The sequence below is a fragment of the Anomaloglossus baeobatrachus genome, chromosome 1 (genome assembly GCF_048569485.1).
Source record: "Anomaloglossus baeobatrachus isolate aAnoBae1 chromosome 1, aAnoBae1.hap1, whole genome shotgun sequence".
Classification (NCBI taxonomy): domain Eukaryota; kingdom Metazoa; phylum Chordata; class Amphibia; order Anura; family Aromobatidae; genus Anomaloglossus; species Anomaloglossus baeobatrachus.
The window spans coordinates 511,171,845-511,198,381 of NC_134353.1; the positions used below are offsets into that span (position 1 = coordinate 511,171,845).

The 26,537-nt window shown below is 46.0% G+C and overlaps 1 protein-coding gene across 1 annotated transcript in view; it reads right to left on the reverse strand.

The window, feature by feature from the left end:
• Window positions 1–11,258: 11,258 nt before the first annotated feature.
• The window catches only part of LOC142295775 (stimulated by retinoic acid gene 6 protein-like), a 143,969-nt gene continuing 128,690 nt past the window's right edge, over window positions 11,259–26,537 (reverse strand). The window contains exon 18 of the mRNA XM_075338863.1: window positions 11,259–13,147. Within this exon, the coding sequence (XP_075194978.1) occupies window positions 12,921–13,147 (227 nt within the window). The 3' untranslated portion in view covers window positions 11,259–12,920. The remainder of the gene's footprint in view (window positions 13,148–26,537) is intronic.

The window sequence follows — 26,537 nt, forward strand, 5'->3', positions numbered from 1 at the left end:
TGTTCAATGTTTCAGTACTTTTTGCACCTCAACTTGCTGTTCTCTAACAAGGAGCAAAGTTTTGGTACCATGTTAGCCAGTTGAAAAATGAGAGCAATCAATCATCTAACAAGGAGCCTAATGGCAAAATTCACAACAGGTGTTTAATCCATAAATTTCGGGGTTCAATTAGAAGTGATAAATGGTATTTAAACAGTCCTCATCATTCCATTCACATTTTGACATCATGAGATCGATGGCACCTAATAATTGACCAACTTTACTTGGCCATTGTGAGGTTTCAAGCAGGATGCTCTTAGACAGAAGTGGCCACTGAACTTAGAGTATCATCAGCAGGTTGCAACAGAGGTACTGAGAGACTGGAAGAGTTAGAGAAAGGCATAGAAGAGGACATCCTTTGCCACATCCCATACTGATGACCACTTCAATATGAAAAATGCCCTTCGAAACTAGATGATGAACGCTACACAACCCCAGGCACATTTAAAGAAGATGCGAGGCACCCAATTGTCACAAGAGACTATTCGAAAGCATTTACATCAGCGTGGTCTGCGATAGACGACCTGCAAGGGTACCTGATCACACCACCAGGAATAGACGTCATCCTCTTCCTGGATGAGAGACCAGTGGGTGTCATTGCTGTTCACTGATGAAATATGATTCACGCTGAGCAGAAATGATGTCTGTTAACAATGTTGTAAAGATCAAGAAGAGCACTATGCATCAGGCACTATTGTCACCAGATGAGCCTTTGTTGATGGTGGTGTTACAGTGTGGGCAGGTGTGTCTACTGAATACAGCATTGCTCTATACATGGTGAATAGTACAGTGACAAGCCCCCTCTACTTGAATAACATCATTAATTCAGTCATTGTGCCCCTGCATGAACAACACAGACCTAAATTTATCTTCATGGATGACAATGCTCCAGCTCATCGAGGTCGCATCATTAAGGAACAACTGCTGTAGACTGGGGTACCTCAAATGGAGTGTCCTGCGCTTTGTCCAAACCTGAATCCCATAGAAAACCCGTGGGATCAGCTGAGTTGCCTTGTTGAGTCTCGTAATTCTGTACCGCAGAACCTCAATGACCCGAGGGCCACCCTTCCAGAAGAGTGTTGTTGGCTTTTGTTTCAATTGTTTTAAATACTTTTATATCCAAAAATTACAAAAGTATTCTTGGAGTGATACCTTTATTGGTCCTTTGTCAGGAAGGTTTACAAATGAATTACTGAGACAAATGCACATTTAAGAGATATGACACAGTTCAATTGTGCATGAGAAAAATGGGGTGATGCCTCCTAAAGATAAGCTGGGGAAATCAAATTAAGGCTTGTGATGGCTTTTGATCTGGAGTCAGTCTGATGGTGTGAGTGTGTCCATGTAGTGACTCAAAAACCCAGGTGTTAGATTGAGTCCTTGTATCAAGCATCCTTATCATCTTGAATTCCCAGATTTTTCTCTCTCTATCACCCTTGAAATGACCTTCCAGTATTAAGACTTTTAGAGGTGCTTCACACACAGCGAGATCGCTGCTGAGATCGCTGCTGAGTCACGTTTTTGTGACGCAGCAGTGACCTCATTAGCGATCTCGCTGTGTGTAACACTGAGCAGCGATCTGGCCCCTGCTGTGAGATCGCTGCTCGTTACACACAGCCCTGGTTCGTTCTTTTATTGTTGCTCTCCCGCTGTGACGCACAGATCGCTGTGTGTGACAGGGAGAGAACGACGAAATGAAGCGAGCAGGAAGCAGGAGCCGGCATCTGGCAGCTGCGGTAAGCTGTAACCAGGGTAAACATTGGGTAACCAAGGTGGTTACCCGATATTTACCTTCGTTACCAGCCTCCGCCGCTCCCACGCTGCCAGTGCCGGCTCCCTGCTCTCTGCACATGTAGCTGCAGTACACATCGGGTTAATTAACCTGATGTGTACTGTAGCTAGGAGTGCAGGGAGCCAGCGCTAAGCAGGGTGCGCGGCTCCCTGCTCTCTGCACATGTAGCGACGTTATGATCGCTGCTGCGTCGCTGTGTTTGACAGCTAAGCAGCGATCATAACAGCGACTTACAAGGTCGCTGTTACGTCACAGAAAATGGTGACGTAACAGCGACGTCGTTGTCGCTGTCACTATGAGTGAACCCAGCCTTACATCTGCCATAGTGTGTCCTGGTCCTCAGAAATGTTTTCCCACAGGCGTATCCAGGTCATTTCTTATAGTATACCTGTGTAGATTCATCCTCATTTGTAGTTTTTTCGTTCCAATTGTTTGAGATGAGGCAATCACCATTGCATGCCTCTACTTAAATGGTCTACTTTCATGATAAAATACACTGTAGCGTGAACTTTTTACGTTTTCCATAAGTTTCACCCGAAAGTCAAATATCCCTAATGTTTTATGAGTATTGTGTAAGGATTATCAGAAAGAGGATGCTCATAATGTTCATATACTCCCTTCAAGTTCAGAAAATGTTATTTCTTTGGGATGTTTTGTGAGGCTGTCCTTGCATTGTGTTATACCCTGGCATTCATGCATGAAGGTAGCAGATGCCCCTTATCAGTTGTTTATTTGTTCACATAGTAGTTAGAGGAGGGGGTCCAATGACTCCAGCATGTCTGCCATGGAATTACATTACAAAAGGCATCTGCTGACAAGTTTCACACATAAGCGATAAAACTTAAAGGGGTTGTCCGACATAACAAAAATGTTTGAGTTTAAACTAATCTGTGCTGTATTGTCATATTAATCACACCTACATTGTTATTTTTTGTTTTCTAACTTTGTTCCTCTTGAATTATACCTTTATTCTGTGCAGCTTCTTGTTTACATTCAGCTCCAGCAAACATGACCACTTCCTGTGCAAAACCTCCCAGTCACAGCTGGCACCGCCCGGCCTCAGTGTCCAGCCCCACCCCAGTGTCCAGCCGCACCCTCTGTCCGCCCCCTGCACACACATTCCCTGTCAGTATATTCTGCCCCAGCACTGACCTCTCATCACAACACGGCAGATCACTACAGGGCAGCACATTACAGGACAGGACACTACAGGGAAGCACATTACAGGACACTACAGGGCAGCACATTACAGGACACTACAGGGCAGCACATTACAGATCACTACAGGGCAGCACATTACAGATCACTACAGGGCAGCACATTACAGATCACTACAGGGCAGCACATTACAGATCACTACAGGGCAGCACATTACAGATCACTACAGGGCAGCACATTACAGATCACTACAGGGCAGCACATTACAGATCACTACAGGGCAGCACATTACAGATCACTACAGGGCAGCACATTACAGGACACTACAGGGCAGCACATTACAGATCACTACAGGGCAGCACATTACAGGACACTACAGGGCAGCACATTACAGGACACTACAGGGCAGCACATTACAGGACACTACAGGGCAGCACATTACAGGACACTACAGGGCAGCACATTACAGGACAGGACACTACAGGGCAGCACATTACAGGACACTACAAGGCAGCACATTACAGATCACTACAGGGCAGCACATTACAGATCACTACAGGGCAGCACATTACAGGACACTACAGGGCAGCACATTACAGATCACTACAGGGCAGCACATTACAGATCACTACAGGGCAGCACATTACAGATCACTACAGGGCAGCACATTACAGGACACTACAGGGCAGCACATTACAGGACACTACAGGGCAGCACATTACAGGACACTACAGGGCAGCACATTACAGGACACTACAGGGCAGCACATTACAGGACACTACAGGGCAGCACATTACAGGACACTACAGGGCAGCACATTACAGGACAGGACACTACAGGGCAGCACATTACAGGACACTACAAGGCAGCACATTACAGATCACTACAGGGCAGCACATTACAGATCACTACAGGGCAGCACATTACAGGACACTACAGGGCAGCACATTACAGATCACTACAGGGCAGCACATTACAGATCACTACAGGGCAGCACATTACAGATCACTACAGGGCAGCACATTACAGATCACTACAGGGCAGCACATTACAGGACACTACAGGGCAGCACATTACAGGACACTACAGGGCAGCACATTACAGGACACTACAGGGCAGCACATTACAGGACACTACAGGGCAGCACATTACAGGACAGGACACTACAGGGCAGCACATTACAGGACACTACAGGGCAGCACATTACAGATCACTACAGGGCAGCACATTACAGGACACTACAGGGCAGCACATTACAGGACACTACAGGGCAGCACATTACAGGACACTACAGGGCAGCACATTACAGGACACTACAGGGCAGCACATTACAGGACACTACAGGGCAGCACATTACAGGACAGGACACTACAGGGCAGCACATTACAGGACACTACAAGGCAGCACATTACAGATCACTACAGGGCAGCACATTACAGATCACTACAGGGCAGCACATTACAGATCACTACAGGGCAGCACATTACAGGACAGGACACTACAGGGCAGCACATTACAGGACACTACAGGGCAGCACATTACAGGACAGGACACTACAGGGAAGCACATTACAGGACACTACAGGGCAGCACATTACAGATCACTACAGGGCAGCACATTACAGGACAGGACACTACAGGGAAGCACATTACAGGACACTACAGGGCAGCACATTACAGATCACTACAGGGCAGCACATTACAGGACAGGACACTACAGGGCAGCACATTACAGGACACTACAGGGCAGCACATTACAGGACACTACAGGGCAGCACATTACAGGACAGGACACTACAGGGCAGCACATTACAGGACACTACAAGGCAGCACATTACAGATCACTACAGGGCAGCACATTACAGATCACTACAGGGCAGCACATTACAGATCACTACAGGGCAGCACATTACAGGACACTACAGGGCAGCACATTACAGGACACTACAGGGCAGCACATTACAGGACAGGACACTACAGGGCAGCACATTACAGGACACTACAAGGCAGCACATTACAGGACACTACAGGACAGATCACTACAGGGCAGCACATTACAGGACACTACAGGGCAGCACATTACAGGACAGGACACTACAGGGCAGCACATTACAGGACACTACAGGGCAGCACATTACAGGGCACTACAAGGCAGCACATTACAGGACATATCACTACAGGGCAGCACATTACATTACAGGACAGGACACTACACGGCAGCGCACTGCAGAGCAGGGCACTACAGGGCAGGGCACTACACCATTGCAAATAACAGCCCCACATCGGGCTTTGCAACGCAACACAACACAACACAACCACACACACACACACACACACACACACACACACACACCACCCCATAGGGAGTACATACTCACCCGTCATCGGTCCCCGCCGCTCCTGCACGTTCGCGCGCTGTCTGTGCTCTAGACAAATCAGCACATTGGTGACGTCACCGCTGTGCTGAAGAGAGCTCAGACAGCGTGCAAGATGAGAAGCAGCGCTGCGCTGCTTCTCATCAGCACTTTCAAATGTACCGGCATCGGTGATCTGTGATGCCGGTATATTTGAATGTGTGATCCTGAGCAGGGGGGCCGGTGCTGGAGCTGACACCATGGCAGCTGCCGCCAGGCCCCTCCCCCAGGTCACGGACCCCCACAGCAGTGCAGGGGGAGGTGCGGGGGAACGTGTGGGAGGGTGCAGGGAAGGGGGCGGGGCTCATCGCACTGTACAGCCCAGCAGGGAGGCGACATGCTGTTTCCACATTTGCATGTCAACATGGCCCTGCCCATGTAGACGTGAAATGACCGGAAGCAGCAAAATCGCAGCAGGAGCGGTCACATGACCGCTCTGAGCCGGGGGAGAGGGGCTGACAGCAGGGCAGGTAAGTGGTCTCTATCTACTTACCTGCCCCAATGTAGCCCAATAGGGAAATAATAAAAAAAAAGCAAATTAAGCCGGATAACCCCTTTAATTATACTGATCTGGTGGAGACACTATAATTTATTGTAGACATCAAAAACCCTTAAGGTGGCTTTACACACTGCAACATCGCAAACGACATCGCTGTAACGTCACTGGTTTTGTGACGTTACAGCGACCTCCCCAGCGACATTGCAGTGTGTGAAACACATCAGCGACCTGGCCCCTGCTGTGAAGTTGTGATCGCTACAAATAGTTCAGGACCATTCTTAGGTCCTTTGTTTCCCGCTGTGCAGCATGCATCGCTAGAAAGTTTCAGTGTGTAAAGGGGACTTTACAGCGACTTCCCTTTCAAATAGCTGCTTTGACACATCCCCAACAACCAGCTAGGTCGCTCTGCAGGTCCGGATCGCTGTTGCGTCGTTGGCCAGGTTTGCCTGTTTGACAGCTCACCAGAGACTTTGTAGCGATCCCGGCCAGGTTGGGATCGCTGGTGGGATCGCTAGAAAGTTTCAGTGTGTAAACCCAGATTTAAGGCCCAGTCACACTAAACAACTTACCAGTGATCCCAACAACGATCCAACCTGATAGGGATCGCTGGAGCGTGGCTACACGAATTGCTGGTGAGCTCACCAGCAACCAGTGTCCCAGCCCCCAGCCAGCAGCGCCGCGTGGAAGATGCTGCGCTTGGTAACTAAGGTAAATATCGGGTAACCAACCCGATATTTACCTTGGTTACCAGCGCACGCAGCTGCACGTGCAGGGAGCAGCGCACACCGCTTAGCGCTGGCTCCCTGCTCTCCTAGTTACAGCACACATCGGGTTAATTACCCGATGTGTGCTGCAGCTATATGTGCACAGAGCAGGGAGCAGCGCACAATGCTTAGCGCTGGCTCCCTGCTCTCCTAGCTACAGTAAACATGGGGTTAATTACCCGATGTGTACTCTGCTACACGTGCAAGGAGCAGGAGCCGGCACTGACAGTGAGAGCGGAGGAGGCTGGTAACGAAGGTAAATATCGGGTAACCAAGGACAGGGCTTCTTGGTTACCCGATGTTTACCGTGGATACCAGTGTCCGCAGAAGCCGGCTCCTGCTGCCTGCACATTTAGTTGTTGCTCTCTCTCTGTCACACACAGCGATGTGTGCTTCACAGCGGGACAGCAACAACTAAAAAATGGCCCAGGACATTCAGCAACAACCAACGACCTCACAGCAGGGGCCAGGTTGTTGCTGGATGTCACACACAGCAACATCGCTAGCAACGTCACAAAAGTTGTTCGTTAGCAGCGATGTTGCTAGCGATGTTGCTTAGCGTGACGGGGCCTTTACCTTATTGGTTCCCATTCATCTTCCAGAATTATGCAATAGACCTTTTTTTTACTTCTTTAGAAAAGCTAAATCCTTCATGTTGTTGCCTCTCTCATTCATATAAAATCACACACAATTTTTTACTTCAGTGGGGTGTTCTCCGCTCCCCGTGTTCTCCGCTCCCAATGTTCACCGGCGTGCAGTAAAAATGCACTTCCAACTTCCTTCATCCCACCCTGCAGAGTAAAGATGTTGTTTCGAAAACCACATAAACTATACCTCTAAATTAATATCTTTATTAATAGTATTGATTTAAAATATAGACACCATATGTCTTTCAGACAACAATAAACAAATACAAAGTGAGTGAAGGCTCAGTTGAAAAATAGAAAGGCGTGAGAGAATGAGTAATAGATCAGTGATAGGTATCGGGTTTTATAGAACCTAATCTAGATCCTTAAATAACCCTTCCTACCAGCGGAGGGTGTCATAATGTTTAGGACCCCCCCCGCTCCAGATGGCTGGCCCTCACTATCCCTATTTTCTACTGGCTTGTGTCCACCACCAACAAACAGGTGCAAGGTGTATTAAGACAAACTACATGTAATACACAATAGCGTTAAATGTAGGTTCTTCGCTGGATAAATAATCCGGTCTGTAAACTTGATATTTGTTAGAACGGAGCGACAGGGCCTGCCGAAGCGGGCTCCTGCAGCTCTCCCAGCCCGCCTTTCTATTTTTCAACTGAGCCTTCACTCACTTTGTATTTGTTTATTGTTGTCTGAAAGACATATGGTGTCTATATTTTAAATCAATACTATTACTAAAGATATTAATTTAGAGGTATAGTTTATGTGGTGTTCTGGTCATTCTACCTCGAATTTTTATTAGTTGTGGTTTACGTAAAGATGTTGTTTCACCTGAGCGCACCTTTTCTGCGCTGGAGAACATTGGGAGCAGATGTGCCATTGACTCACTGGCACCAGCACAGAAGCTGGTTAAAGGCAATGCCCAGAGAAGGGTGGGACACTGAAGAGAAAGGGCAGTACTGCCAATACGCAGGAGTGAGATTACAAGACAAAATTGCATTTGTTATGTAGTTAATTCCCTTTTTTATTTCACATATATAGCACCCTGAAATTAAAGGGATTTTCCCATGAAGGGAATCTGCAGGATGGGTCTGATCGCAGGGGTACTAAACAGCTGGTCCACAAAAACAGGAGTCAGCATTACTCCTTACTGAAGGTGGGAGTGAATGGATCAGAATAGATTTGTATGTTCATTTGTGCTCCACTAATGTCTATGGGATAGACAGAGATATCCATCAAGCCTGAATGGATTGGCTGCAGCTATAGGCAACCACATTGACTTCATATCTTATGGCAAACCACATTGACTCCATATCTCATGGCAAATCACACTGACTCCATATCTCATGGCAAACCACATTAACTCCATATCTCATGGCAAACTACGTTGACTCCATATCTCATGGCAAACCATATTGACTCCATATCTCATGGCAACGACATTGACACCGTATCTCATGGCAAACCACATTGACTCAATATCTCATGGCAAACCACACTGACTACATATCTCATGGAAAACCATTTTGACTCCATATCTCGTGGCAAAGCACATTAACTCCATATCTCATGACAAATCACATTGACTCCATATCTCATGGCAAGCACATTGACTCCATATCTCATGGCAAACCACATTGACTCCATATCTCATGGCAAACCACATTGGCTCCATATCTCATGGCAACGACATTGACACCATATCTCATGGCAAACCACATTGACTCCATATCTCATGGCAAACCACACTGACTACATATCTCAATGAAAACCATTTTGACTCCATATCTCGTGGCAAACCACATTGACTTCATATCTCACGGCAACCATGTTGACTCCATATCTCATAACAAACCACATTGACTCCATATCTCATGGCAAACCACATTGACTCCATATCTCATGGCAAACCACATTGACTCCATATCTCATGGCAACCACATTGACTTCATATCTCATGAATTCATGGACCTCAAGCAGTGGGAACCCAGCAACAAGACATTTATCACATATCAGGGCTCCTATAGCTAGGAGATGTCTTGTTATTAGGTTGTTACTCTTGGTATACATTGTTACTCTGTAATGTCTTATCTTGTTGTACAAGTACCCTCTGAATTGTAAAGTGTTGGGTAATATGTTGGCACGATAGAAAAAAATATTATATAATCACTATTTTTATGACATAATTATTAGTGATGAGCGAACATGCTTGCCACAGCTCGTTACTCGATCGAGCCTCGAGCACCTGAGTTTCCCCATTGTTTTAAATTACTTACTCGACTCACTTTGGAGAAACCCAATGCTTGATCGAGTATCGAGCTGTGGCAAGCACGCTCGCCCATCATTAATACTGATACATAACACGGACGCTATCAGTAACATTTTATAGTGCAAAGTGCACTCCGATTAGTAGAGCACTTATAACACTGAGTCAGTTGCTCTGTTGCATCTCGGTGTACGAACTGGAATATAAAATATTACCCAGTGACTATGGGCCACAAAGCTGACCCTTGGCTCTAAAACTGTACATAATGAGTCTTCTTAAAACAAAATAGATATATATATTTTCATATGATGTCTGTTATCGCTCCGCAGTCTACTATATGGTGTGGAAAATGTGATGGCCATGTTTTCCTTTTTGAAAAAATATATTCTTTGTGATCTTTAGAATCTGCAATCTTTTTGGCCCTATTATAACACCCATGGACTAGCATCTATTTTTAAGTCTATTCATTAGGGTGCAACTTTTTTCCAGGTAGAGGGTTTCTTGATGACTATGTACTTCTTGCTCGAATGAACTCCCTACTTTAGCCACTTATCTGGGATGACAGCAGTTAGCATGTAAAGTAGTGTTACTTGACACTGGTTTTCTGTATATGAGAGAAAACTCGCCACTCTGAAGTATGCGGTGAATAAGTGAAAGTTTAATCCAATTCTGAAATATTTATTTTGGTTCTAAATTCCGGCCCTTCATCAGAAAGTAATGCCTTGCCATGGGAGAAGGGGTCCCAGAAGTCAGAGTGCAAGAATAAAGCGACGGCAGTCACATGTGCAGGGCGCCTACAGTGCTTTACTCTTGCACTCTGACTTCGGAGTGCCAAGTTTTCTCTCTGTATATGTACAAACTGGATCACCTCTTGAGCACCATCTCTTTTCAATTCCTATATAACTGATTTTCTGCATAGTTTGGTTACGATGTTGTGATTAATGGTGCCTCCTATAAAAAAAATACATCTAGGAACGGAAATCTGATCTTTGTTGTATTCTCCTATAGAGTACAAATTTTCTCCATTATTATTCAAATACAGGAAACCCCTTGATATATCACCTAATGGGGTATTTCAAATAAATATTAAATCATCATTATACCTACTGTACCATTGAATATGTTGATGGTACAGATTGATGATATTCATTAATCTTTCTTCCCAATAGGCTATGTACAAAGTTCCAAGGCCTGTGAAAAGCAAGAGCCCATAGGGCATCCTTTTATCTGTAAATAAAAATGACTTTTAAAAGTAAAAAAAAAATAAAAAAAATGTGACAATAAATACAGTGACCTGTAAAGTATATTCTTTCAAGTAATCAGAATAATTGATATATTTATCTAAATAAAATGGTAGTGTGATTGATAATACCTCTCTGAGGTGGGATGGATATATACAGAACATTGATACCACACGTCAGCCACCTATAACCATCTTCCCAGCACATATTACTTAATACCTCGAGGAGCTCCTTACTGTCTTTCATGAAACCAGCAATACATTTTTACAATGGTTGCAATATGCTATCCAATCAAACACTAAGGATTTCCATAAATTAGCTTACACCTGAATAATAGGGCAAAAGGGGGAGGCAATTTATCCTTATGTACGTTTGGCAGCGCACGGAAGATAGGTGTCACCAGACAGGGAACACGAAAGTAATCATATTTAATTATGCGCATCAAATAGTTTTTTAATTATGTACATTATTATGATTCATTAAAGGTAATATTTTATCATCACATTTTTGTTGATGCTGGAATGTCCATTTTTATGGGTTTATCTTGGTAAAATATGTGCGTATCCCTCCCAAAGATTCAGGGCTTTATGCCACACTCCTAGCAAACGGGCATGAAATAAGAAAACTGGAGAGCATCAGTGGATGCACTTTAGCAGTACCGGTGTATAGCAGAGAAATATCCATGCGGATTGGATAGAACATCCAGCTGATCACACTTGCCACAGCAAGACTGTGGCATTATATAGTGAATGTGGATTTGAATAACAATGGATCTGAAAATGTTAAAATATTGTACTTGGGGGCCATTGTAATTTAATACAAGCCATATATGGACCACATTATGGGCTCAGTAATGGTATGTAGACATGTCATCGGATGCCAGCATTGCCAGTCATTTCATGAAATATCTGATGTGCTAGTTCAGCTCGGTTAACTATTACATACACATTCCCGCTCATTGGAGCTGAGTAGGATCTTTGGGGAGAGTAGAGTAAGCAGCTGCCGAACACTGTTGTCTGCTGCTTATCAATCAGAAGAATAGAAGGATTGGCATTCAAGTTAAAGGGGGTGTCCGATCTAGATCCATAATTCTGCAGTCACTCTATGTGACTGTAGACTTATGAATCCTCACTGAGCGCTGTGAAGATTTGCTGGTGTCAGAGCCGGGAACGGTGGTCATGTGGCCACGAGAATACAATATGCATACTCTCTCCCACATTTTGACTAGCAGAACACCGTCTCTTACAATACTAGAGTATTGAGTGACGCCGCACTCCTTTAGTTGGATTCTGGTCAGGAGTGGTGCATATCGCATACTTGTGGCCATTCGAACACCGTTCCCGACTCTAATGCGGGCGTCACACGGTATGATATAACTGGCGATATGTCGTCGGGGTCACGTCGTTAGTGACGCACATCCAGCATCGTCATATATCGTACCGTGTGACACCTATGAACGAGCAGAAATACTCACCTTCTCGTTCATTGTTGACACGTCGTTCATTTTTATAATCTCGTTCATCCTTCTGTGCTCCGGTTGTTTGTCGTTCCCGTGGCAGCATACATCGCTCTGTGTGACACCCCAGGAGCGACGAATACAGCCTACCTGCGTCCCGCCGGTAATGCGGAAGAAGGAGGTAGGCGGGATGTTTACGTCCCGCTCATCTCCGCCCCTCCGCTTCTATTGGCCGGCTACCGTGTAATGTCACATGCAACGACATCGCTAAAGCGGCCGGATGTGCGTCACAAATTCCGTGACCCCAACGAGATTGCTTGAGCGATGTCGTAGCGTGTAAAGCGGCCTTTATCCTGATTGCAGACTTATGGATTTAGACCGAACAACCTCTTTAAGCATTCGCAATTCTTCTTTCCCCCGATATCACCTGTTAGGGGAGAGTCAGATGGCATATACAGTACATTACACATTTTAGGCTTGTCCCATTAAAATATGTGAGTTTGGCCAACTTTATTGTGTGGGAGCCTTAAGCACTATATTAGCAATGTTAAAGCATAAAGAAGTAACAAAATTTCAGCTGCAACATGTAAACTTCACAAACGCATCAGAATTGGTGAAAATTGTCCAAGACATATGTGTATATAAATATCATCTTTCACATAATACCACGTTGTTTGTATCCAGGGGTCTTTCCTCAATATTTCTCATTTCAGCCTCCAGAACAGAGGCCTGGATAAGCCTGGTCTGCATAACATTATTTGTGTCATTCAGGTCATCAAACTCTTTCCGTTTTCTTTGTATTATAAGTCTAGGATTGTTCATAAGAGTATAATATAGCAGCCACCTTGTTCTGGATTTGACTGATTTGCGAGGACCTGCAAAAAAGAAAGAGTTTTTTGTTAACTTTTCTGTTAAAATTTGTTAAAGGGGATCTGTCAGTTCTTCCGATATGTCCATTTTAGTAAATACCGTATTTTTTGTGTTAAAAGATGCACCGGATTATAAGATGCACCCCAAATTTAGGGATAAAAAAGGTAAACAAAAATGGGGCTCGTTTTATACTCCGGTATTGTCTTACCGGAGTGGGGCAGCAGCGGTGGTGGAGCAGAGTCACAGGAGGCAGAGGCGGTGCTGGTGGGGTTTGTGCTGGCAGAGGTAGGTCTGTGCTGGCAGCGGTGGGGTCTGTGCTGGCAGCGGTGGGTCTGTGCTGGCAGCGGAAGCTGCGGTGGCTGTATGGAGCAGGTCAGTGCAGCAGATGTCCATGATGCTCTGTTGTCGGTCCGGGTTTCAAAGAAATGGCGCCCGGAGCGGCACGTGCGCAGATGGAGCTCTAAGCCGAGAGCTCCATCTGCGCACACGCTGACTACGGGCACCATCTTTTGAAGCCATAGCATTTGGGACACCCGCCACACAGCCACCTCAGCTTCCGCTGCCAGCACAGCCACCGCAGCTGGCACAGCCAACCGGCCGTCCTCACAGAGAGACAGCCAGTCTACTGCCTGCCCGCACAAAGAGGCAACTGTCCGCTTGCCGCAAAGAAAGGCACCTGTGAGTCCAGTAATTTCATCACTGCAGCCTATACATGATCACAGAGCACCAGCAGACAGAACACTAGACCTTGCTAGGGTGAGTACCGGTACTTTTATTATTTTTAATATGGTCCCAAGCAGTGGCGTAACAGGAGTTTGATGGGCCCCGGTGCAAAGTTCAGACCTGGGCCCTCCCTCCACGTACACCGACACTTAGGGTACGGGATAATGACACTGACACTCGGGTTACAGGATAATGACACTGACACTCGGGGTATAGGATAATGACACTCGGGGTACGGAATAATGACACTGACACTTAGGGTATGGGATAATGGCAGTGACACTCGGGGTACAGGATAATGATGCTGACACTTGGCTCTTACCCACAGCACCCAAATTTCCAATGATCTGAAATCCCTCTATCAGCACCCAGCTTTCCTATGTTCTGATATCCATCTTGTCCTCGGCACACTGCTTCCCCATGCTCTGCCATACATCTTACCCTCAGCACCCAGCTTTCCCATATCAGAGCATGGGAAAGCTGGGTGCTGAGAAATGATGTATAGCAGAGCATGGGAAAGCTGGGTGCTGAGAGATGTACAGCAGAGCATGGGAAAGCTGGGTGCTGAGGGAAAAGAGCCTTTTTCCCTCAGCACAAAACGTTCCTATCCCCTGCTTGTATCTTTGTCCCCCCTTGTATATAGTTCTCCAAATACAATAATGGCACCCACATAGCCTTCCAAATAGTATAAAGGGTCCCACATAACCCTTCATATATTAGAATACACTTCCATAGTCCTCCAAGTATTATAATGCATTTCCCATAGTTCTCCATGCATTATAATTCACCCCATAGTACTCAATATATAATACTGCACCACATAGTCCTCCATATATTATAAGGCACCCCCATAATCCTCCATGTATAAAGTAGCCCTTCAATTATTATCATGAATTTCTCAAAGTTCTCGATGTACTGTATTATAATTCACCCCATAGTTCTCCATATATTATACTGCACCACATAGTCCCCAATGTTTTATAATGCACCCCCATAGTCCATGTATAAGGTAGCCTCCATAGTCCTCCATATATTATAATGTAGCCCCCATAGTCCTATATGTATTATAACATAACCCCATAAACCTTCATATTGCATTATGCAGCCCCATACTCCTCCATGCATAATGCACCCCTATATTCCATGTATAAGGTGTCCTTCATTTTGTATTATGCAGCCCCCCAGACCTCCATATATAATAATGCAGCCATCCTCTCCAGGCCTCCATGTATAATAATGCAGCCAGCCTTCTCAGGCCTCCATGTATAATGCAGTATCTCCAGGCCTCCATGTATAATGCAGTATCTCCAGGCCTCCATGTATAATGCAGTATCTCCAGGCCTCCATGTATAATGCGGTATCTCCAGGCCTCCATGTATAATGCAGTATCTCCAGGCCTCCATGTATAATGCAGTATCTCCAGGCCTCCATGTATAATGCAGCCTCTCCAGGCCTCCCTGTATAATGCAGCCTCTCCAGGCCTCCATGTATAATAATGCAGCCTCCCCAGACCTCCATGTATAATAATGCAGCCTCCCCAGACCTCCATGTATAATGCAGCCTCTCCAGGCCTCCATGTATAATAATGCAGCTTCCCCAGACCTCCATGTATAAAGCAGCCTTTCCAAGCCTCCATGTATAATAATGCAGCCTCCCCAGACCTCCATATATAATGCAGCCTCCCCAGACCTCCATTTATAAAGCAGCCTCTCCAGGCCTCTATGTATAAAGAAGCCTCTCCAGGCCTCTATGTATAAAGTAGCCTCTCCAGGCCTCCATGTATAATGCAGCCTCTCCAGGCCTCCCTGTATAATGCAGCCTCTCCAGGCCTCCATGTATAATAATGCAGCCTCCCCAGACCTCCATGTATAATAATGCAGCCTCCCCAGACCTCCATGTATAATGCAGCCTCTCCAGGCCTCCATGTATAATGCAGCCTCTCCAGGCCTCCATGTATAATAATGCAGCTTCCCCAGACCTCCATGTATAATGCAGCCTTTCCAAGCCTCCATGTATAATAATGCAGCCTCCCCAGACCTCAATATATAATGCAGCCTCCCCAGACCTCCATGTATAAAGCAGCCTCTCCAGGCCTCTATGTATAAAGAAGCCTCTCCAGGCCTCCATGTATAAAGCAGCCTCTCCAGGCCTCCATGTATAAAGCAGCCTCTCCAGGCCTCCATGTATAATAATGCAGCCTCTCCAGATCTCCATGTATAAAGCAACCTCTCCAGGCCTCCATATATAATGCAGCCTCCACAGACCTCCATGTATAAAGCAGCCTCTCCAGGCCTCCATGTATAATAATGCAGCTTCCCCAGACCTCCATATATAATGCAGCCTCCTCAGACCTCCATGTATAAAGCAGCCTCTCCAGGCCTCCATGTATAATAATGCAGCTTCCCCAGACCTCCATATATAATGCAGCCTCCTCAGACCTCCATGTATAAAGCAGCCTCTCCAGGCTTCCATGTATAATAATGCAGCTTCCCCAGAACTGCCTTCCCAAGCCTCTGGCCACCGTTTACTCACTTATATTAGAAAAAAAAAAAAACAACAAGTACTCACCTTCTCTCTTCCTTCCACCGCTGCTGTCCTCCCCGCTACTCGTTCTCCCGGTGGTGCGGTCAGCGTCCTCCCGTCCTGCATGCACTCTGTGCACTCAGCACAGCAGTCGCTCGGGAGTGACGTCACCGCACAGGGGGACAATGGTGATGCATAGCGCGGCACCAGCCGTGCTATGCTTCATCATTACTGTGCGCGGTGACGGGGGAGACGCCGCAGCCGCTGACACCAGGTAGGGGGCCCCGGTGCTGCCGCTGACACCAGGCAGGGGGGCCCGGTGTCGGCAGCGGCAGCGGGTCAAATAGCGGCCGCGTGGTCTGTGACAGATCAGCGCGGCTCCTCTCACACTGACAGGAGCTGGCTGCTGATCTGCCTGGCGGCCGCCGGGCCCCTGACCTCCCGGGCCCGGTCGCGATGGCGACCGCTGCGACCGCGGTAGTTACGCCACTGGTCCCATGGAATTAGTGAAAGTTGAAAGAAGAAATAACTTTAAGGAATGTGCCCTTTAGACCTCCTAGGGGGGAACCCTAAGCATAAACCAGATTTTAACTATGCCCCATGCACATGCAGTTTTTTTTGCTGCTTTTTTGAGTGCAGTTTCCCCAGCAAAATCTATGAGATTTCAGTTTTGCTGTGTGCACATTGCTTTTTTTATGGCTCCAGTTTTGTGGTGACCACAAAACTGCAGCATGTCAATGAGCGGTGATGTCACCTTGGTCACTCAGTTCAAAGAAATCACTTGAGGTCAGGTTACCTGCAATCACAGGTGAAGGACTGTAGGAACTTGCAGCTGTGACCACAAATAATCTGACTGATGTCACCGCTGCTTGGGTTCTTTTTAACCCCCACAGATCCAGACTTTTTCAGTCCAGATCCACCCATCACTACTTACAAGTTTAGGGATCTGGAGTCAATCTGGTGGGGTGTGAGCTGTGTTCATATAGTGGGCCATAAGTGGGCTTGTAAACAGACTTTTTCTAGTTAGCCAATAGAGGTATCACTGTTAGAATATCTTTGTCATTTTTGGTATAAAGGTATTTACATAGATTTGTCTCGCCTTCACAGTAACATGATATAATTTTTTGTTGTACCCCATGGTTCACAGAAATTATAAGCTCACCCATTCTTTAGACTAGGCCCTAATTATAAGGCAATACAGCATTTTCATCCCTTATCAAAAGCATGCATCAATAATTCACAAATGTTTGGTTAACTTTAAAGGGAAGGTGTCATCACAAAAATTTGATAACTGAAAAATTGTAAAGTATTAATGTTTTAATATTTTGTTTAAATATAATTTCTTTTTAATTGAGCAAAATATATATAAAAAAAAAAACTTTAAAAGTTTGATATTTTCCCACTCATAAACACTAGGGGGAGCAGCTGCTGAAAATCTACTGTATAACCAGCTCACATTACAACTGCAGTAAAAGTGGGTGGAATCTGCTCTCATGTTTGTGATGTCACGCCCCCCCTCCTGGGTGTTTCCAACAGGATAAGGGAGGATGAAGTTTAGGATCACAGTGCAGTGCCATTTTGTTGGTGACTGCAAAGTGATCCTAATATTTCTAAAGCAGGAGTGGGGAACATTTTTACTGCCGTGGGCCATTTGAATATTCTACCAACCTTCAGGGGCCGCACCAAATTATGAACTTGAAAACTACCCTGCTATATTTGGTCAAATAATTAATTAGCTCACCTCTAATGTGGTGGCTAGAGCTGCTTCTCTTTGGTGTGGCTGTGATGGTCGGGGATATTGATCATGTTCTTTCTCACAACTGGTGTTACAGGTTTGTCTCGGTGTGGAGAGGCTGGGGGCATAGACATCACAGGAGACAGGGGGAACACATCACACGAGGGGCTGGGTCGTATACATCCCAGGAGAGGCTGGGGCGTATACATCCCAGGAGAGGCTGGGGCGTATACATCCCAGGAGAGGCTGGGGTGTATACATCCCAGGAGAGGCTGGGGAGTATACATCCCAGGAGAGGCTGGGGCGTATACATCCCAAGAGAGGCTGGGGCGTATACATCACTTGAGAGGCTGGAGCATGTACATCACAGGAGAGCCTGGGGGCATGTCGATCACAGGAGAGCCTGGGGGCATATACATCACAGGAGAGCCTGGGGGCATGTACATTACAGAAGAGGCTGGAGCATGTACATCACAGGAGGGTCTGGGGGTGTATACATCATGCATCAGCATGGAGAGCACTAGGTGGCAGCACGGAGAGCACTAGGTGGCAGCACGGACAGCACTAGGTGGCAGCACGGACAGCAGTAGGTGGCACAATGAACAGCACTAGGAGGCAGCACGGACAGTACTAGGAGGCAGTACGGAGAGCACTAGGTGGCAGCGCTGACAGCACTAGGAGGCAGCACGGACAGCACTAGGAGGCAGCACGGAGAGCACTAGGTGGCAGCACGACAGCATTAGGTGGCAGCATGGACAGCACTAGGTGGCAGGACAAATGTCACTAGGAGGCAGCATGGAGAGCACTAGGTGGCAGCACAGACAGCGCTACGTGGCAGCACGGACACTAAGTGGCAGCACGGACAGCACAAGGTGGCAGCACGGAGAGCACTAGGAGGCAGCACGGACAGCACTAGGAGGCAGCACGAACAGCACTAGGTGACAGCATGGAGAGCACTAGGTGACAGCATGGAAAGCACTATGTGGCAGCAGGGACAGCACTAGGAAGCAGCACAGAGAGCACTAGATGGCAGCACGGACAGCAGTGGGGGTTACACAGCACTGAGGGGGTACACACAGTACTGGGGGGTACACAGCACTGGACGGGGGCAACAATGGGTTGTGGAGTCACAGTACTGGGGGGGAGGAGGAGTCACACAGCACAGGTCCGGGAGGCATGTACAGCAGGGAGGCCGGTAAACCTGTGACACCTCTTTTCCCGTGACAAGAGCACAGCGCGCTGCTTAGCCCGCCCACATGGTAAGCCCTGAGCATGTTAGCACAGGCCAGGGTTGAGCCTAGAATGTACGGGCTGCAATCAGGATCTGGAAGGAGCCCATACATTCTAGCATCTACCCATAGTGTGTGAATCATGCAGTGGAATTTAAAGGGCCGGTAGCCGGTAAAAGCGCTGCGGTTCTCGGGAATGTGCCCAAGGACCACAGAAAAAGTCTTCAGGGGCCGCAAATGGCCACAAGCCGGAGGTTCCCCGTCCCTGGTCTAAACTGTCACCAAGGACAGCTGGCATAGTGCTCCACTGTATACTGTGCCCCACTGTATACTATGCCCCATATACTCTGCCCCCATATTCCTGTGCCCTCATATACTGTGCCCCCATATTCCTGTGACCCACTGTATACCGTGCCCCACATACTCTGCCCCCATATACTGTGCTCTGAGTGCTAAGAAGAGAAAATGCCAAGACACCAGGCTGACAAGAGTAGCTGCCGGCCAGAATCGGAGTCCCGAGGTGACATGCAGAGAGGATGGGTGATCTGCAGCCTGAACTTGGCACTGCACTACAGATGTCACGCCGCAATCACTGCTCCCAGCCGCATGCACTCACCTCAGACCTCCACCCCTGGCAGCCTCTCCTGTCAGCCTGGTGTCTGTTCCTTCCGTCAGCGATCACAGCACAGAGCAGTGAGGAGCTGCTAGGAACGGCAGCCCTAGGTGAGCACACACGGGGGGAGGGGGGTGGGCAACAGGGGAGGTTGGGTGACCAGTGGAGTGGGGGGGCGGCGGTGTGGGGTGGGTGGCGTTGTTGGGGCATGAGAAGCACACCAGGATCAGTTCGGGTGCAATCACCGCTGCCCGGCACTGGTATTCACCCCATCCTGAGCGGGTCACAGGGGAAACGTGGAATGCACAGCAGATGCTGTGGGCTCCACAGAGATGGTGGCGGTCTCCTCCCAGAGCTGTGATTTGGACAGCCCAGGGGGCGTGTTCAGCTCACAGCAGGAAGCAATCTCAGTGTTAGGCCTGCTTCATACTTGCGATTAACTCGCACGAGTGCAATGCGAGAAAATCTCGCATTGCACTCGGACCCATGTTAATCAATGAGGCAGCTCACATCTGCTATTTTTTTCTCAGCCCAAATCGGACTGAGAAAAAAAATCGCAGCGTTTTGGTGAGTTTCTCGAGCGAGTCTCTTCAATTCTATTCAAGTCTATGGGTGCGTGAAAAAAAATGGACGTCACACGGACGGCACATACACCATCCTAGTGACATCGGTTTTTCTCAATACATTTCACGCATGTAGCAGAGAACACTGTAAATGCTCCTGTACATAACAGTACATGACTAGCAGCTGCTGAGGGTAAAAACTGATTGCACACTGACAGCACACTGATGAAATGTGAGAAGAAATTGTCCAACTTTCTGGCATGAGAATCGGACCGATTTTACACTCGCAAGTGTGATTCCAGCCTTACATGTAGGGTCGGACGCCGACTATCAGACCCAATGCACAGGGAGCTGCCATATGTGGGTAACTGTCATTACTCCAAGATGGCAGCCCCCAATGTTTCAGTAAAAATAGAATTAAATAAAAACTAAATAAACAATGAATTTAATTTTGTATTAAAAATAGTTGATTCCATAGTCACTATTATTAATATAAAAATTATAAAAGCAATACCTTCCCTTTAAAAAAAATAGTATAAACAGGATTTAAATGAACCAAGAAGGCATTTAAATGTTGTATAATCCTATAATTTACTTTACCCTGTCACCTGGCAGGATGACTGCTTCACTTATTGCAAACTCTACTTAATCACGAGTGTCTGCTTTGGATTAATTAATGGGTTATCCACTACTCGCTTAACCTCCTCAAGAGAAGATATCATCAGAAAATGTTTAAATCAGATTTTTGTTACTTTTTTTAAAAAAAGGTAATTTCGTTTTCACATTACGATCTTTATTTAAAAAAAATAAAATAAAATGAGTAAGCTTACAATTTTTACACTGGCCATTAGGGCTATTTTAGGCTTGTTCCACTGTGATCTTGCTTTTTTTTATGGCAACCATTGTTTGTCAGGAGTTCACCTTTCTGCTGTGTGAAATTAATTTCAACATATTGTGCTGATATATAACTGCCACAGCTATTAGTATGATTATTCATGTCTTATGAGGCTACAACCTCTGTATATATTTTGTGATTTTTACATTTAGAAAATTAGATTTTTATTGTGCATTGTTCTTTCCATTTGTACAGGAAGAGTGCTAGGAGCAGCAGTGACATATTCCCTGTTTGCATATAGAAAATGGTGTCGTACAACTTGAGCCCTTTACTTGAGGTCCCTCTGAAGGCAACAGTAACATCTACTATACTCTAAAGCGGGCCTTAACCTCACTTAACCCCGTCACATGCACTTACCTGCCCTGCGACGTCGCTCTGGCCGACAAACCGCTTCCTTTCTAAGGGGGGCGGTTCGTTCAGCGTCACAGCGACGTCACACTGCAGACGTCCAATAGCAGCGGAGGGGCGGAGATGAACGGGACGTAACATCCCGCCCACCTCCTTCCTTACGCATTACTGGTGGAGGCAGGTAAGGAGATGTTCGTCGCTCTTGCGGTGTCACACACAGCGATGTGTGCTGCCGCAGGAATGACGAACAACATCGCTAATAAGCAGAAAACGATTTTTTGTTTCAGGACGACCTCTCCGCGGCAAACGATTTTGACCACTTTTGCGATCGTTTAAGGTCGCTCATAAGTGTCACACACTGCGATATCGTTAATGATGCCGGATGTGCGTCACAAACACCGTGACCCCGGCTATAATTCATTAGCGATATCGTAGCGTGTAAAGCCCGCTTAAGTGTTCAAGTTGAATTTAATAAATGTTAAAGTAATAATGCCACTTATTGTGAACTGCACCCATGAAGCTGTCCATATAACATTCCCAAAAATCAAGCTTTTGTAGTTTAGTCCATGACTGACTGTTGAAAGATCGACTACTTAATCATCCTCTTAGGCCGCCATTACACTGGACGATCTATCGTGCGATCGCACGAGCTATCGTACCCGCCCATGTCGTTTGTGCGTCACGGGCAATTAGTTGCCCGTGTCGCGCAAAGTCGTTAAACCCCCGTCACACGTACTTACCTCCCTAACGACGTCGCTGTGGGCAGTGAACATCCTCTTCCTGAAGGAGGAGGGACGTTCGGCGTCACAGGAACGTCACACAGCGGCCGGCCAATAGAAGCGGAGGGGCGGAGATGAGCGGGACGTAACATCCCACCCACCTCCTTCCTTCCGCATTGCCGGTGGGACGCAGGTAAGCTGTGTTTGTCGTTCCCGGGGTGTCACACGGAGCGATGTGTGCTGCCTCGGGAACGATGAACAACCAGATCACAGGAGGAGGACCGACATTTTGAAAATAAATGACGTGTCAACGAGCAACGATAAGGTGAGTATTTTTGCTCGTTCACAGTCGTTCGTAGCTGTCACACGTTACGATATGTCTAACGATGCCGGATGTGCATCACGGAATCCGTGACCCCGACGACATATCGCCCGATATATCGTAGCGTGTGACGCCGGCCTTACACTTGGCATAGTTAGCTGCAAGACAGTACCAAAATGTTGCATGCAAGAGCATCTGCAAGTGACACCTTATGAAACTGATGCCAAGGATACTGGTACTAAAGTCCTTATATAATGGATGGGTATATATGGGTATATATGGGTCAGCACGGAAATTGTGTCATATATCGCCACTCAGGACACTGGACTAAATTATACCAGTAACACAGTAACTTACGCTTCTAATAGAATTGATTGATATGATGTAAAGCAAGCATTATGTACTTTTACATGGTGCTGTATACTGCCGGAAGGCAAATAGAATGGGCTTTACTCTTAGAGTCTTTTTTTGATTACGGCCGATATACAAGAGGCTGTTTGATTGTAGCATCTGTTTGAAGCAACGGAAACCTAGCACATATTCACAATATGCGACTTGTTTTACTGGTATAATTTAGTCCAGTGTCCTGAGTGGCGATATATGACACAATTTCCGTGCTGACCCAGCTCTCTCCATCCTGATTTTGCCACATGGTTTGCCTCACATGTAACGCACCCAGGTTTACCACATAGGCTTTATATAGTTGTGCAGTGCTTGCATGTGGTTGCATTGGATGGAGCGATCGGGATTCAACATTTGAATGTGTGTGTTCAGGAGAATATTTTTGACTTATCACTGGGCGCTTTGGGGCTGTGCAATGTTGATATATATAATAAACTGATAAGAGTAATGATCTTTGCACAAACCCCGGTTCATATTTTTACCTATGGCGATTTGCACCAGTCACTTTAGTAAACTAAGATTCTGGTGCAATACTTATTGATAAGCCTGGTTTTTCATGAACGTGGATATAGCACTAGTCACTTTTTTGTGGATATTTATGTGCAATACGAACACCGCCTCACCCCGGTATATGTTTTTTTGACTGCAATTTACTATTTTATTGTGTGGTGTTTTTCTTACATGTAATTTGTTGATAATAAAATTATTTTTTTACTGGGACGTGATATACTCCTTTTTGGATGAAAAAATTCTTATTTCTTCCTGTTTGATAAATTCTGTCATGAAATTAGCAGTTTAACCTCTTCAGCCCCCGGGCACTTTCCGTTTTGGCGTTTTTGTTTTTTGCTCCCCTTCTTCCGAGAGGTGTAACTTTTTTATTTTTCCATCAATCTTGCCATATGAGGGCTTGTTTTTTGTGAGACGAGTTGTACTTTTAAATGAAACTATAAGTTTTACCATATAGTGTACTGGAAAACGGCAAAAAAATTCCAAGTGCGGAAAAATTGCAAAAAAAGTGTGATCGTACAATAGTTTTTGGGATATTTTATTCACTGTGTTCATTTTATGGTAAAACTGAGGTATCTATGTGATGCCTCAGGTCAGTGCGAGTTTGTAGACACCAAACATGTATAGGTTTACTTGTATCTAAGGGGTTAAAAATATTCACAAGCTTGTCCAAAAAAAGTGGCGCATGCTTTGCGCCATTTTCCAAAACCCGTAGCGTTCTCATTTTTCGGGATCTGAGGCTCAGTGATGGCTTATTTTTTGCGTCTCGACCTGACATTTTTAATGGTACCATTTTTGCGCAGATGCTACGTTTTGATCGCCTGTTATTGCATTTTGCGCAAAATTAGCGGCGACCAAAAAACGTAATTTTGGCGTTTGGAATGTTTTTTGCCGCTACGCCGTTTATTGATCAGATTCATTGATTTTATATTTTGATAGATTGGGCATTTCTGAACCAAATATGTGTGTATTTTTTATTTTTTTTAACCCTTTGATTTTCAATGGGGTGAAAGGTAGGTGATTTGAACTTTTAGGTTTTTTAATTTTTTTTTAATTTTTTAAAACTTTCTTTTTTACTTTTTTTTTTATTTTACTAGTCCCCCTAGGGGGCAATAGCGATCAGCAATCCGATCGCTCTGCACTATCTGCAGATCTCAGCTACAGAGCTGAGAACTGCAGATTTGCTGCTTTACTTTCAATGCCGGCTGTATTCCGGCATTGAGAGGAGGTGAGTCATGATAGCTACAGGCGTCATCACATGACCCTGTGCTACCATGGCAACCACCGAAAGTCACGTGATCATCTCACATGACTTCCGGTGGGGGCGGGGTAAGTGACTGTCATGGCGGCGCCCATATACATATCGCTGCCAGATTTTGGCAGCGAAATGTAAGGGGTTAATGGCCACGGGTGGAAGCGATTCCACCCGCGGCTAGCAGGCACACATGTCAGCTGTTGATAACAGCTGATATGTGCGCGGATCGCCGCCGCCTGCCGGCGGCAGGGGGCGTGGCTTACCGGCACACAATCCATGATGTACTCAGTACGTCATGGGTCGTTAAGGGGTTAAGATCAAGGATACCATATAGAGTATATCACAAAAGTGAGTACACCTGTCACATTTTTGGAAATATTTTCTCATATGTTTTCATGGGACAACAATGAAGATATGACACTTTGAAACAATGTAAAGTAGTCCATATATGTAGCTTGTATAACAGTAAAAATTTGATGTGTCCTCTCAAATAAATAACTCAACACACAGCCATTAATGTCAAAACAAAACTGAATACACCCCTAAGCGAAAATTGCCAAATTGTGCCCAAAGTGTCAATATTTTATGTGGCCACCATTATTTTCAAGTACTGCCTTAACTGGATTGGGCATGGAGTTCACTAGAGCGTGACACGTGCCACTGGAATCCTCTTCCACTCCTCCATGATGACAATACCACGGAGCTGGTGGATGTTAGAGATCTTACGCTACTCCACATTTCATTTTAGCATGCCCCACAGATGCTCAATAGGGTTTAGGTCTGAAGACATGCTTGACCAGTTAAAGCACCTTTACCCTCACATTCCTTAGTAAGTCAGTGGTCATCTTGGAGGTGTGTTTTGGGTCGTTATCATGTTGGAATACTGTCATGTTTCTGAAAGGAGAGGCTCATGCTCTGCTTCAGTATGTCAATTATATGTTGGCATTTATGGTTTTGCCAATGAACTGTAGCTTTCCACAGTGAGTAGCACTCATGTAGCCCCAAACCATGACACTCTCACCACCATGATTGATTGTAGGCAAGACAAACTTATCTTTGTACTCCTCACCTGGTTGCCAACACACACGCTTGAAACCATCTAAACCAAATAAGCTTCTCTCAGTGTCATCAGACCACAGGACATGTTTCCTGTAATCCATGTCCTTAGTCTGCTTGTCTTAAGCAAACTAAATGCTTACTTGTGCATCATGTTTAGACAAAGCTTCCTTCTCGGATGACAGCCATGCAGACCAGGTTGATGCATTGTGCGGGCGTATGGTCTAAGCAATGACAAACCGACCCCCACCCCTTTAACCTCTGCAGTAACACTGGCAGCAGTCATACGTCTATTTTGAAAAAACAACCTCTGGATATGACGCTGAACATGTGCACTAAGCTTCTTCGGTTCACGGTGGCAAGGCCAGTTCTGGGTGGAACCTGTTTTGTTATACCGCTGTATGGACTTGGCCACCATGCTTCAGCTCAGTTTCAGGGTGTTGGCAATCTTCTTATAGCCTAGCCCATCTTTATGTAAAGCAAAAATTCTTTTTTTCAGATTGTC